The sequence below is a fragment of the Augochlora pura genome, chromosome 4 (genome assembly GCF_028453695.1).
Source record: "Augochlora pura isolate Apur16 chromosome 4, APUR_v2.2.1, whole genome shotgun sequence".
Lineage (NCBI taxonomy): Eukaryota > Metazoa > Arthropoda > Insecta > Hymenoptera > Halictidae > Augochlora > Augochlora pura.
In genome coordinates, this window is record NC_135775.1 from 14,323,205 (window position 1) to 14,337,493 (window position 14,289).

Sequence of the window (14,289 nt, forward strand, 5' to 3'; positions counted from 1 at the left end):
TAGCATTTTTATCCAAAAGTAAGAAATATGCTGTCTATACACAAGTATATGGTATAAAAGCTTTAGTGGATTGATAACAGTTTTTGTAGAACCGAAAAGTTAACTGTCAAGAAATGATTGTTCTATCAGAATCAAGTAAAAAATTGTAACAGTTTCATTCAAACCCTGTTGATAACGTCGTCGCTTTCGTGGTGTTTTCATGACCGGTGTAGTCGCTACCATAGTTCTGCGGAAATTGATGATGGATTAAGTAGACGACATTAATCTTTATCGCCACGAGGCGTTGCAGGAGTGTCGAATTCAAATCGGCATAGTTAAAAATACAAATAGAAACGGAGACAGCCGCACAGAGCACGAACCTCGTCCGAATCGAGAAATCTGCGGCGAGCGTATCTCTAGAAACTAATGAATGCGTCGAGCGCGCGTCATTCATCCCGCAATCGCGCGATATCATCTGGCTGCGAATGATCGATCGGCATTGCAATGCGAAAAATTGAAGCTGTCTGTTCCTCATCCCCCGTTCCCATCCCCGCAAACCACAACAGCGACGACGTTCAGCTGTCGAGCAATGCGAAACGGATTGGACCTGACGATAACGCCGTAAAAAACGCATCCGCTGCACCGCCTCTATCCGCTGCACACACGGCCGCGAGGACATTGCATGTACCTTTACGTAACGATTCGGTATTGTTTCTGTTCGTTGCATAATTAACCCGTAGAAACAAAAGCACCTTCAGGGGAGGACAGGGGATGCGAGATCCACCGGCGCGTCTCTAACCTTTCGACGGCATTTAACGCGTCATTCCTGGATCATCGGTAGCCTTTTTCGTTCAACCATCTGCTATCCTCATGAATAACGAATCGTATTAGAATTTCGATTTGTGCAGATCGATAGGCTGGCAGATTTAGCGGACCTTGCACACCTGATTTCAAGTTAAATATATGCAGCAGAGATGCGCGAGGCAAAGTTCAACCCTCTCGATCGGCCAGGTTGTTGGGCACAGCCTTCTCCATTCAGGTTGAGAGACAGCGAGCCACGTCTACTCTATGTATAATCGGTAAATGAACACCCTCAAGAATGACGCTTTGCTCTCAAAGGCATTCTAAAGCACTAAAACACTTCGTAGAGTTTCGATTCTATTAAACAGACTGCTTACATTCGTCATGTGCACAAAATGGCCGTGACGCGTTGCTCCTGCGTATGTTCTAGTGGAGTGCCACAATGTAACACCTACTCTACATAGAATTAGCAAACTAGAACCTTCGATACAGTAGTTATCCTATCGGGGACATTTTAATCACTAAAATTCTTTATTCAGTAGATCCTTTTGAATTAGGCTTCTTCTGTATTCAATGTATGCAAAAATGACCCAGTGGCGTTGTTCTAGCTCCAGTCAAGTCTAGGGCTGCGAAGCCACGCCTACTGTACATAGAGTTGGCGAATTAACGTCTCGAAGACGAAGCATATCCCCTGTGAGCATTCTAAAGCAGTGAAACACTTCATCGAACCTCGGTTCTTTTGAATCAGGCTCCTTCTATATTCCACGTGTGCACAAAATGGTTCCGAGGCGTTGTTATGGCTTCGTTAAAAACGAGAGCCACACCACCTCTCCACGGAAATGGCCAATTAACAGCCTCTAGATCGAAGCTTTGCGGTCGGAGGCAGTCCAGAGGACTCGTTGCTCCACGGGATCCATCGATCCTCCGTTCCCAAAGCGTCCGAGATGCAACTCGAATGCAACCATCGAGTCCTAGATCTCGTTGTTGCGTTATACCGTGTTTACATGCAATAGCGAATAGAAGCATTGCGCTACGGGGGGAGACATCGCGTTGCAGGGGACCGGCGCCAGGTCCGGTACAATCCTTTCCGTGCACGCATGTACACGCATGCACACGCGTGCACGCGCGGGTGGGTGTACAGGCCGATCATTTGAAGTGTGATCACGCCCACGTCCGCGCTTACGTAATCGGATTTATAAAGCGATGGCGAATCGCGTAACAAGTTCCCCCGCGGCCGTCGCCGCTCATTAACAAGCGGGCAATTGAGCGGCCGGCCGGTCCGATGCGGAGACGGTGCCCGAAATCGACGGAACGGGTGCACGAAAGAGAACAATCGCAGGCTGTGTCTGCTTTTAAGCGGCTTTATTCACACCGAATTGTCGGAACAGAGAATTCCATGTGGAGGTGGTCTGTGTGGAGGATGAAAGGATGCGTCGCGGCGCGGTTGGTACACGGATTAGGGTGATTCGTGTTCAGAGAATGAGTAGGGTCGATCGGTTGACTGTTCGGTAATGGTTCGGTTCGATTCGTTACGGTTGACGGTCGTTCGCGGCCGGACCCTTAGTAGATGACATTCTTGTAGATGAGAGATGCAGGGGCGTAGCTGGCGTAGTTGTACGGCGCCGGGTAGTTGGTGTAGATCAATGGAGAGGCGATGTTCGGCAGCAGAGACGGAGCCAGCGGGGCAATCAGCGGGCTGGCAATTAGCGCGGGGCCGCCGTTAGGACCCGGAGCTGGAGCCGGAGCCGGGGCAGGGCCAGGGGCCGGGCCCGGAGCGGGGGCGGCGATGGCAACCGCCAACAATCCAGCGAACAACAGCTGCGACAAAATCTTGTTAGCTCTTATTTATTCAGAGAACGATAATCCTCCTTCTACGCGGTCCATCTCGGAAAATTGAGGAGAATGTGGTAACGGAGAAAAGTGATTGGGGATAGTTTTTAACAGGTGCGGGGTGTAAAATGCAGTAACGTGATAGGAAGAGGGTGAGGCGAGCCTAGATAGGGGGGAAAGGAAGCTAGTCGGAAAATACGGAGGTCGGTCGGAGATGAAAAACCTAAATAAAACTAATAGAATGATGATACTCACCGTCTTGAACATGGTGGCTACGTGTGAAGGGATTATGTGGATGCACGACAGGCGACTTGAAACGATCATATTCGAATTCGCGAGGATTCGCAGTTTATATAGGCGAACACCGCGACGAAGATTCTCATCTTTCTGCATCCCCCTCCGCCGTGTCGGCTCTCTCTCCCCCGAGATCGTTCTTTTTACCCGTTTTCATCGTTCCGCGAAGGGCAACAGCCAGTCCTACGAGCAGTACACCATTGGCTGGATACTCTCGCCCCCTTCTTGTTGCCCCGGCAATTTTTTCGAAGCTCCGCTCGACCAATCCAACGAAGGTTTTGATCGTGCGCCGAAGAAACCGCGGATTTCTTCAAGGTCGTGCGCCTCCCCCGGGTTCCTCCAGGCGTGGCCCAACAATGCGCTCAGTTTCTATTTCGCCGTTTTTTCATCCGGTTGCTTTTCTATTTTTCGTATATCTGCCCCGTTCCCTCGGCCAGTTTCGAGCGAGTTTTTTCCGTAAAATCGCAAACTGGTTTTCCCCTTTTCGCGATCGTCTCGAAGCGGAGCGACGTCCTTGCAATTTTGAAAAAAACGGTCGCGATCGGGAGAACTCGTCGAGGATCTCTCGTGCCGGATCTCTCCGAGCGTTCAACTTCTCTCACCCTCCGTCATTTATCCTCTATCCTTTCTCGGGCTTCAGAAAAACCTTGTCCTCGCGGATTTTTCCTCCGCTTTTCCATGTCCCTAGAAGGGCTGAGCCGGAGACCAAGATGCTCGCTGTGTGGTCACGAATCCTGTTTCCTCTCCTGGATCTGTTGCTTCTTTACTTGAATTATGGTATACATACTTCTATGACGCAACTCTAGAATTATACATGAAAGTTGTAGTTGTAGATTTTTTCGTTCGAATTTTGATACGATGTCCGAAGTGCAGTCAACTATGTTCGCCGCATGGTCTGCTTTCTTCTCCGGATCCTTTGCTCCTTTACTCAAACTATCAACAAAGATTCCAATTATTTCGGTTCGGTTCGGTTCGTTTCGACGCGTCTTGCGCCCAAATCGCGAAACGCTGAATTTCAGATAACGAGTTTAGCTCTCACCCTATTCGTGTAGGCGCTAATCTTACAAGCGTCGGGAGACCAGGGTCGAAATTTCCGTGGGACCGAGCGGTGTCTTTGACCAGGAAACGCAGGAATTCGCTTGGTCAGCGAAAGACGCGTATATGGTCGCGCACGGTCTGGAATTACCCCTTGTAAAAAGTGCAAGGCACACCCATGCTGGAAGAAACAGGCGTTCTCCCGCTCTGAACTCGACGAACTTGAACTTGAGAAAAAACCGGGTGCTTCGCCTTGAAGTTGTCCGGCCTTGCCGGAGAGGAGAGAAAGAGCGAACGGTACAGGGAGGGAGAAAGAGGGAAGGGTTACGATCAGCGACCGCGGATCCGAAACACTGCAAGCGAATCGATCGAAGCTAAATCGCGAAATTGTTGTTATCGCGTGTATGGATCATTGACAATTTCGAGGTCGATGGGTGGCAGCACGATCGAACGCGGTGACGATGTATCCGGATGTCGTCGAGCCAATAAAAGGTAGGGGTCAAAGGTGGCGGAAAGAGAATTAAAAGTAATCGGACATGGAGGAATCGTGTGGGATGCGAGACACGGCCCGCGTAATCCGTTATAACCTTGTTACGCTTTTCAAACGGACGGACGGATGAACGGGCGCATAGTCGAGGGTGTTATACAATTTCTCCGGCATAGTTGCTTACATAATTCGACCATACTGGCGGAACGTACGCGTCCGGTCGCGGCGTCCCTCTTCGGTGATCAAGGTCATCGAAATCGATCGATCGATCCGAGTAGGGGTGAAAAGCGGGATGGACGCGCTGCGGATTGAAAATAAGGACGGCCGGTGTACGCGGCGGAATCGACGCAGGATCGCGGCATGAAAGCGCGTTCGGCATTACAATGCGAGCGCTACCAACGAAATCGATACAGGACGTGTCGGGCTATACGTGCGGAGGTCGAGGCTTTCGCAAGCCGCTCCGCTCCGCGCCTCTCCGCTTCGCTCCGTGTCCACGATTCGACAAATTTTCGTAAGTGGTGTGTCGCGCGCCAAGAGCGGTGGACATTGGTATAAAGTGAGGACGCTTCGACGATTCTTCACACTCGTCCCAGAGTTACCGAATCGATCTAAGCTCAACATGATCAAGTCAGCGGTAAGTCATCCTGGATCGTCTATCCTAGATCATCCACTCTACATTTAACCATCGTACGGATAAAGTGATGCAACTGAACCGTAACAAGTGCATCTAGTTGATCGCAAAGTTTCGAAGTTGCTTTGATCGTTTATTGCAAGTCGGATCTACGCTTTGTTCTAATCAATTTCTATTTTAAATCAAACTCCACCAAATTGATCGTAAAGTATTTCACCGTAGGTTGCTATTTAGCTCCATGCATTTGTTCTAATCGAATTTTGTCGAGTCGCATCTTCGTCATTGGCCAATTTCGAGCAATATAGTTTATTAAAAGTCTTACAGTTTCTATGATTGGATTAGATGATCACAGATTAGATCAACGCATTTGTTCTAACCAATTTCTGATTATAAACGTACTTTCGTTTAATTGAATGACATATTCCGTACTGATCAACTTTGAGTACGTCAGCGTATTCGTTCCTCGCTGCAGTGTTGCATTCGTCCTCGGGTATCTCTCGAGGCTCCTGAAACTTCTACATCGCGGCAACTGCAATTGTAATTGTATCTATACTTTCAGTGCCTCATTCTCGCAGTCGCCGCCATGGCGTCCGCCGGTGTCATCCCTGCTGCACCTTTCGTAGCGGCTCCAGCACCTCTGGCAGCAGCCCCGCTAGCTGTCTCAGCACCTATAGTCACTGCAAGGAGTAGCCAAGTCATCGCCAGGAACTACAACACTTTGGCCGCTGCACCGCTCGCCTTACCTGCCGCATTACCTGCTGCCTTATCCGCTGCACCGTACACTCTCGCCGCTGCGCACGCTGCACCGTACACTCTCGCTGCCGCTCCAGCCGCGCCGCTGTCTTATGCTCCTTTCGCCTACTCCGCGCCATACGTGCTTCCTTGAACAACATTTTTCTAATCGCAATCTGTTTTCTATCTTCTGTTCTAATGAATAAATCGCCTCTTTAAACAAACAAACGAACTACACGTCTTCAACACCTTGCCACCCTCCGATTGGTACCGCGATCCCTGGATGTATGCATTCCAAAATGGGATCCCACGTATGCGAATAATCGACGCTTGTACGTGCCTCGATTTATCTAAATATAACCCAGCCTGTTGACACTGGGTATATAATAACCGTGACACAACATTATTTCTGGTGGAAGAGTCGAATCGATATCGTGAAACTTTGTCGTGGGACGCAGTTTTGGAAATTGCATTCGAGGGCCCTTTGAGGGCTCTTTGGAATATATTTCGGGACGAGTAATGACGAAATTGGGGACGTGACGCAACATTATTTCCGGCGGTGGTTATCGCGTTGATACCGTGTAACTTTGTTGCAGTAAGCAGTTTTAATGATTAAATGCAATTAAATGCACTTTAACAGTCGGGATGGTCTTCGTTTGAACTTGAAATATAAATACCGGTATTTGATTGTCTAGTTTCTATCAATTGAGATCGATAGAAAAATGAACGTGTCCGGAAAAGAAGTTTTGGTTTGGGTAATAGATTGAACAAAATTGATAAATGAAATTATAAATAATCCAAAGCGCAGTTATATTTTTGTTGGGAAGTTTTTGGGTTTCAACTCTTTGAACTCTTGTACAAACAATAGGGCAGTGGAGCCAGGGTTACCGAAGGGTGGTCAATAGTCGCGCCTTTGGTTTGTTTTCTGACATCATTAACTTTACATTTATCGAATAAGACGTATTAAATTCTTTTATTCTTTCACTTTTACCAGTTTCTAATTTTTTTATTCTTTTCTTGTGTTTATTTATTAACCTTTAGGTGGCGAGACATTTTCGTAACTGCACTATTAACGATGTTTATTACAATACTGAGCTTTATCCAGTAATTTTTTAAAACATATTCTTGCAGATATTTCTTGTGGACTTACTAGTTTTTCTATCGTTCCTAATGTAACTATTTTATTGTTAAAAAAATGAAATATGTCTTAAATATTGATTATGTTTATAAAACATATTCAAAACGTAGCAGTTGGTCACACCACAGGTATCGGTTCCATTACACTACTTATTGAAATTAGCGATGCGACGCATGCAATGTGTATCTTGCTGCAACCCGGACTTACGGAAACGGAAATCAAACAGAGCAGTGATATTCGGTGAATATATTCATCATTTACTGTATCCGTAATCATTGGATATTGATAATATTCATGAAGCTTTAAATAATTTCCATCGATACGTGGGTCGACGGTGGAGAACCGTGAGTCGAATCAGTTTAGGGCAATTTCGTTCTCGCAGGGATAGCGCAGAAATTGTCGAAGTTGTCGGCTCACGGCTGATCAATTCTACGTATTCTCCACGCCGAGAAACCACCGTTATTTACCTCTGATTTATTTACGTCCATTCGGTCTCACCCCCGTCACGATTATGTTACGATCGTTGCAATACCTTGCGTACGCATGACATTGCACCACGGTTGCACGACGCACGCAACAACGCGACAAAGGAAAAATTTGGTTATAAACGTATATTGTCCGTAACTCGAGCGTGATGCAAACAGGTTAATATAAGCATTCGTGTGTTTGTTACGTTGCGGCGAAATGTTACGCGTCTATCGGCATCGTTGGTACGACAATAACGATGTGATTCGTTCTCCTGTTTCCATTGCGTCACGTTGATAAACCGCGGAATTTCGGTATTTCTCGGCCGGACGAAGGATCGTTAACGGGCAGGAACCGGTATGACGGGGGTCGCGGGCTGCAATAAAACACGGACAATTAATTAGAATTATGTAAAATTGAATTTCACCAGTGGTGACGGACCCGTCGACAGAATTGCGTTACGTGACAAAATATTAATTACAATTGAATATAGATTAATTTTACGAGCGTCGGCTCCGCGGCTTGCTTCACAAATACCCGATTCTAATTATGGAACGACTTCTTGTTATCATTAGACTGCAGATGTTATGCATTTATGACAAAACCGAGTAGACAATACACAATGTAATGGCACTATTGCAACAATCTAATGATTTTTCATTTTATTGTTTATAACCCATTGAGATTATCCAACACGGAAGCAAATGTTTGGGCAGTTCCTGTTTCTTGCAACGAACGCGCGAAATTTGTATTTTGCGTAAAGATTCGCGGTCTAGTTATCACCGTAACACAGGATTTACGTGATCGCCGCCTTGAAGTTGACACGCGTGTCGCTCGAAAACCGGTCGCGGGTTAAGAAATCAAGCTTACGCGACCAAATTAACAATTAAGTTCATAGAGAAAGTTCAGCAACGAAACCGTATCTAGCCGAAGGTCGCGGATGCAATTAACCGGAGATTTCCTCCCACCCTTCCGCGGTAGCATGAGATTATGATCCGCGGCAACCAGGAAATCGATTGGCCCTTTAATCATTCCTCTTACAGTATTGTATTGTTCATTAGTACGACAGCGATCAGAATACTGATCTATTATATGGTGTCCATGTTACAAAAATCAGTGTTCCAAAATCGAAACTGTACAACATTAATTTTTGCTTGCGCGCTCGCTCATACTTTGACGTCAAATGCTTTTTGACGATCGTAATTATCTGCCGATATCTGCTCGCATGAATATTCAGTCTTTTCAATGTCCCCGTATTGTTCACGACATGCGTTTTGCTTATAAGGTTTTAAGCAGGTATAATTCTTTCTCCATCATATTAACTTGTATTTAAATATAGGACAGTGGAGTCGTTTACTGTTGGCTGAATAATTACAATAACTTTGGTTCCTTTCTCGGCATGATGGAGATTTCTAGTAATATCCTGTTAAGTGCGACCGTTATTCCGTTCTTTTAAATCGGATTAAAATTCTGTCCTCCTGCAGTTAATATTAAATCATTCTAGTAAATGTAGACGTATACTAAATATTTTTCTTTTTCTCCTAAGAAATTATTACAATCGAAAAGGTGTTTGCCATTGGAACTATGAAGAAAATGGTACGGCGAGGGGTTAATTTGCTTTATATTTATCGAACAACACGTGTTATCTTTTTTTATCGTTTTATCTTTCTTGTCTTCTAAGCCGAAAATTTAATACGTCTTATTCGTTAAATATAAAGCTAACCGTACCTAATTTATCTTTATCCAATTAACTGTTCAATCTGTTTGAAAAGTGCACAAGTTACTGTAATTATACTGTACTTGTTCGATCTTCTTCATATTTTATTTAATTACTACACTTCTGTGAAATATATAATTAGCAATATTATATCAAAATATATAGCTCGTTTTTGTCGAGTATACTATCGTGAAAGAATGGTAACGTTAAGATATCATAAGTTATGATAACTATACTCGACTGATTGTTTTAGTTATAATCGTAAGTTTGCGCTTTACATTAAACATTCCATTATCTTCGATGTATAGCCATCGCATCTATCAAAACCACCAATACAATGGTGTGTATAATTATAAACTTAAAATAACTTTTACATTTTTAATAATATTTCTACAAAATCGTAACGAAATATCACATTTGTATATTTCTATTTTCTATTACTTCTAAATAGAATTATATAAATATAGTTGTTTTCTTGGTTTTCTGTTTAAATATCTATAAAGATGTAAAAGTTATAATTATTCCGAGCACTATACATGGTCCCATTGAATTGTGTTATCTTATATATTTAGAAAAAAAAAACTTAACAAAGCAACGCATTTGTGTATTTCTATATTAGAAATAATAGAAAATAAAAAAAAAGGTAAATATAATATTTTATATTAGAAATAATAGAAAAATAAAAATATGCAAATATAATATTTTACCATGTTTCTGTTTAGACATCGGTAACAATGTGAAAGTTACTTTGAAACGATGTAAGTGATGTAATTATGACCACCGCCGTAGATAACTAATAAACGTATCATTGTAACATACCGCTCTTTACTTTACGAATTAGCGAGAAAGAGTATAACAGCTTCCCAACTTAGAAGTCGAGCAAGTTTACTACCGCAATTTTCAACCGTTTCGAGGCTGTTCATTGTGCATTCGTGGTTCATCGACACTGCACCTGCATGTCGGCGACTGCCCCGGCTCTTCCCCCGAGGCTTTCGTGACGCTCTCGATCCTCGACCCTGAGAATAAATGGTTCTCGCTTTTTCTCGTCGCCCAATTTACCGAAAAAGAACAGTTAAGATTCGTCGCGCCGTTTTTTCCGGGCAGGCGAATCAGGGGAAAGTCTTAGCCTCCAAAGGAGGATCGTAGACGAGGCTCCACTAGGAATTCGAGTCACGACTGTGGAACGATCTTCGAAACTTACGGTGTCACAACCTTACGACGTAAAACGTATGCCTGTTTTTCGTATTTAGAACGTGAACGAGCCGCACCCAATCTGTATTACTGGTTCAAGTGAAACTGGCATTCCTGCTGGCCGAGGATTATGTCATCCAAGGGTCGATGGATGACCCTCGATGCCATCTTGATCCATCTTCAGAGAAATCAGTACCATTTCCAGAGCGTACTTCCTACGAGGGTTGGCATTCGAAGCATTCGCAACCCCTATAGGTGCTTTGAACGTTTGCTTCTGATGCACTGTTGATGCCTATGGCCAACCAGCAGATACTAGAAAATTGTTGGCGTCTGGGAGCGACCGATAAATGATTAGGAATTAATATTATTAGTATCAATCTACGGACCACGAGCGAGTTATTAATCTTTCAGTGTGAAATCAATATTTTACAAATTTCGAAAGATTTGATATATCTTAAGTTTAGTATTTTGTTTTGCTAAATTTGATAAAATATTTAAAACGTACGTTGCTTGCGGTTGGTGGGTTGATGCACGCGTGTAAACGGTCTAGAGCAGCGACCATTGTAATGTAAATCTGGAAGATACATGTTGCTCATAGTTCCGGTTGCGGTTATTATATGCTATGTGCACGGTATGTATCAAAATCTGCAGTAGCCAAAGGGTCGAATAACTGTGGATAGATAATTTTGGGATATTCTCAGTTCGAGGTAGCTAATTTCATTTGAAATAAGAATGAGAAGCAGTTATTTTAAATAATTGATTTCGAGCCATCATTTACAATGCTTTTATTTGAAAATAAAAATAATATCGAAACATTTAAAATAATGACAATTAAAAGTAACGAATATATTTCGTCATTTGTTTATTTCAAATACGATGAAGGAAATAATTCTCAAATTCGACAAGAAAAATAAATGCTACAATAGATTTTATTTTCTACTAAAAAAACTTCACAGCAATTTGTTCTTTTTCCAAGAAGTTCATTCTGAACACGTTGTGAGCTACGTTTAGTCACATACGGTTAACACTAATCTTTTATTACTTTGCATAATTTATCTGTATTGCAATATATTCGAACAAACTGAATTTAACTAGGATATTGAGATTGTATACGGATTAAGATTTAGTTATTTTTTAATTAAATAAATTGCTTTGATATTGTACAAAATTTTAAGGTTCATTTTTAGCACTTAATTACAACTACATTCAATATTGTATAAATAGTGGTGATTTTACCTTAATGAAAGGTGATTTTACGTTACAGAAGTGTAAATGATGATGTCAGTGTAAATCGGACACAGAGATTTATATCAGACTCAATTTTCAAGATAAATTTCACACTTATTACAGATAATTATTTTATAAAATGATCATGAGAACAACATGTTATTTAAAATAATATTTAAAATAATGTAATATCAAAAGTAATCACAGGTGTGGAAATAATTATGAAATAAAATAACATGTTATTTGAAATAATATCTTATCAAATGTCATTTCAAGTGTGTCCCGATCTGATTTGTGACGTTCTTTGAGCCTATTTTTGAGTTTCATCCGCTTTGGTGCAAGCTCCGGTCTCGTCTAGATCGGTTGAACGTTGTGTTAAAATCTACCGAAGGATTAAGTTTACAAAAAACCTTCGCCGATAAACAAGAGCAGGTCCATAGTTGGTCGATGACGACACCCGGATGGGCGAAGAATTAGATCTGGCCGAAGATCAGAGCCGAACCAATCGGTCCTGCAATTACCATGTCCACGGGCCATCGATCCCCGCCACGAAGCGCGTCGGACCTCTGAAAAAAACCATCTAGATTCGACCTTAGAGTCCGGCCGATGAAAGTAACGAACCCGGTACAAACCGAACAAAGCGATTTGGTATTCAGAAGCGTGTTTCTGTCGCATCGTGCCTCGCAACCACCGTTCTGTTGCCATTCTTTGCGTAGTGGGAGTATGTGTCTCGCGGAACCAACTATAAAAGCGGTCTGCCTAATCGTTTTGGTATCACAGTCTCATACATCGTTCCACTCGAAACACCCTCGAGATCCTCAACAAGCAAAATGAGTTCCGCAAAGTTCTTGGTAAGTCTTAGGATACCTGCTTGTTGAATTCTAATATTTCATTCAATTTTGGTAATGTCTTCAAGTCTGAACTATACATACCACGTTAGAAGTGTTTGTCACTTATGCAATTAGTCTATCCATTTATTGCATTTTGTTTATTGAAAACGTGTTAACCCCTTGCTTAAAGGATAAGCACTATTTCTATTGTAATAATTTCTTAGAAGAAAAAGGAAAAATATTTATCGCGTTTGTCTACATTTACTTAAATGGTTAAATGCCGACAACAAGAGGACAGAATTTGATTCCGGCTTCAAAGAACAGAATAACATTTATACTTAACAAGGTATTAATAGAAATCTTGATAACAAGCTAGACTTGTCCAAACAATAGAGAGAAAATCAAAGATAATCGAAAAACTACTAAAACGGATGCTGAAATTCATCCAAGTAATTAAAAAATGGGGTGGATGTATCGACGAAAAGAAAATTTAATTTTCTTTTATATATTGGCGTTATTTCTATTACCAATATAATATAATATAATAATATAAGTAACTTTGGAATAAGTTAAGCGCATTATAATAGGTTTTCATATTTATTGAATTTTCTGTAAGTGTCCTAATACTTTTGGAAGATGGGGGCGGGGGTGTATATACAACATTAGAGTACAGGAAGCTTCCAATTAGCCATAGACTTTACAGACTCCTGTAAAGTTCATTCTATGAAAATCGTGTTACTCGTATTGCAGCAACGTTAACATAATCTATCTAATCGATACCATTTTCCTAAAAGGTTGTCTTCGCCGGTTTGATCGCCGTCTGTTCTGCCGGTCTGATCCCAGCGGCAGTCCCAGCGGCTGTGGCGGCTCCGATTCCAGCGGCTTTGACCGTCGGAACTTATGCCAGTAGCTACAACGCTCATGCCATCAATCACGCTTTCGCCGCACCATACATCACCAGCCCAGTGGTTGCTCATGCAGCGGCACCCATCGCCGCTCCGCTTGCATCCTACGCCGCTCCGGTTGCATCCTACGCTTACTCTGGCTACCCAACAGCGGCACTGATCGCCGGCAGACGCTGAGTCCTGCGCGAACCTTAGCCCGTTACCTCGAGGAGAAGAAGAGGACCTTGGGACATCCGTTCTGCAATCGTCGTCTCTGAGGAGGAACGCGTCCATCTTTCGTTCTCCAACCGCCGACGTCGCAACAGGATGTTCCAGCGATCATCTTCTATAGTTTCCTTTCATTGAATTGGCAATTTCTATCATGTACATTTTACAGAATAAAAAACCTCCTTGTCTCTCTTAATTGACTTTCTTTTTTGCTACACGCTCCTTGTAACTACTCGTTGTTACCGATGTATATATTTTTACTATGGGGTAAGGTAGACCGATACCGGTTGTAAACGAGGGCGATTTAAACAAGTTAAATATCTGAAAATATATGGTAAATATTATTACACGGTTCGGATACAATGACTTCTAAAAGTAATCGAATGTTAATATAACTTCGACTTCTACGTCATATACTTAAATAAATATACATTGAAAGAAAACATTCTTTGGGTATATTAGAAGTAATTAAACGTCGAAATACAACAAACTTTCGATTTAGTATGAAACGTTGGCTATACTGGAAGGAATATAAAAAGGCATCGAATTTTAACGTTACATAAGCATTTGGACGTCTTTTAAAGTTAAGATTATAAATTATATAAATAAATGTTCTTCAAATTTCTGTTACTAGTTTTATATCTTTATTGTTTAACAATACATTTCAATATGTTTGTTTCACATTTTGTAAGTTCCTTGTATTTCGTTGGATAATCGCAAACAATTCGATGTGCTCTTGCAAAAGAGTGAGTTTATGATGTAGCTACGATTAAAATTGTAAGAGAATCGATCGAACTGTACCCGAAGGCATTGAGTATTC

General features: G+C 42.3%; 3 protein-coding genes across 3 annotated transcripts; 2 read left to right on the forward strand and 1 right to left on the reverse strand.

The window, feature by feature from the left end:
- Window positions 1-2,340: 2,340 nt before the first annotated feature.
- On the reverse strand, window positions 2,341-2,934 carry LOC144469214 (uncharacterized). Its single transcript, XM_078179230.1, has 2 exons — window positions 2,866-2,934; window positions 2,341-2,598 (listed from the first exon to the last, which is right to left on the reverse strand). Exons 1-2 carry the CDS (start codon window positions 2,932-2,934, stop codon window positions 2,341-2,343), a joined length of 327 nt encoding a protein of 108 aa, XP_078035356.1.
- Window positions 2,935-4,998: 2,064 nt separating this feature from the next.
- LOC144469086 (uncharacterized) lies at window positions 4,999-5,943 on the forward strand. Its single transcript, XM_078178992.1, has 2 exons — window positions 4,999-5,060; window positions 5,617-5,943. Exons 1-2 carry the CDS (start codon window positions 5,046-5,048, stop codon window positions 5,941-5,943), a joined length of 342 nt encoding a protein of 113 aa, XP_078035118.1. The 5' UTR covers window positions 4,999-5,045.
- Window positions 5,944-12,318: 6,375 nt separating this feature from the next.
- On the forward strand, window positions 12,319-13,665 carry LOC144469084 (uncharacterized). The gene is made up of 2 exons (XM_078178990.1): window positions 12,319-12,378; window positions 13,152-13,665. Exons 1-2 carry the CDS (start codon window positions 12,358-12,360, stop codon window positions 13,437-13,439), a joined length of 309 nt encoding a protein of 102 aa, XP_078035116.1. The 5' UTR covers window positions 12,319-12,357; the 3' UTR covers window positions 13,440-13,665.
- Window positions 13,666-14,289: the final 624 nt, after the last annotated feature.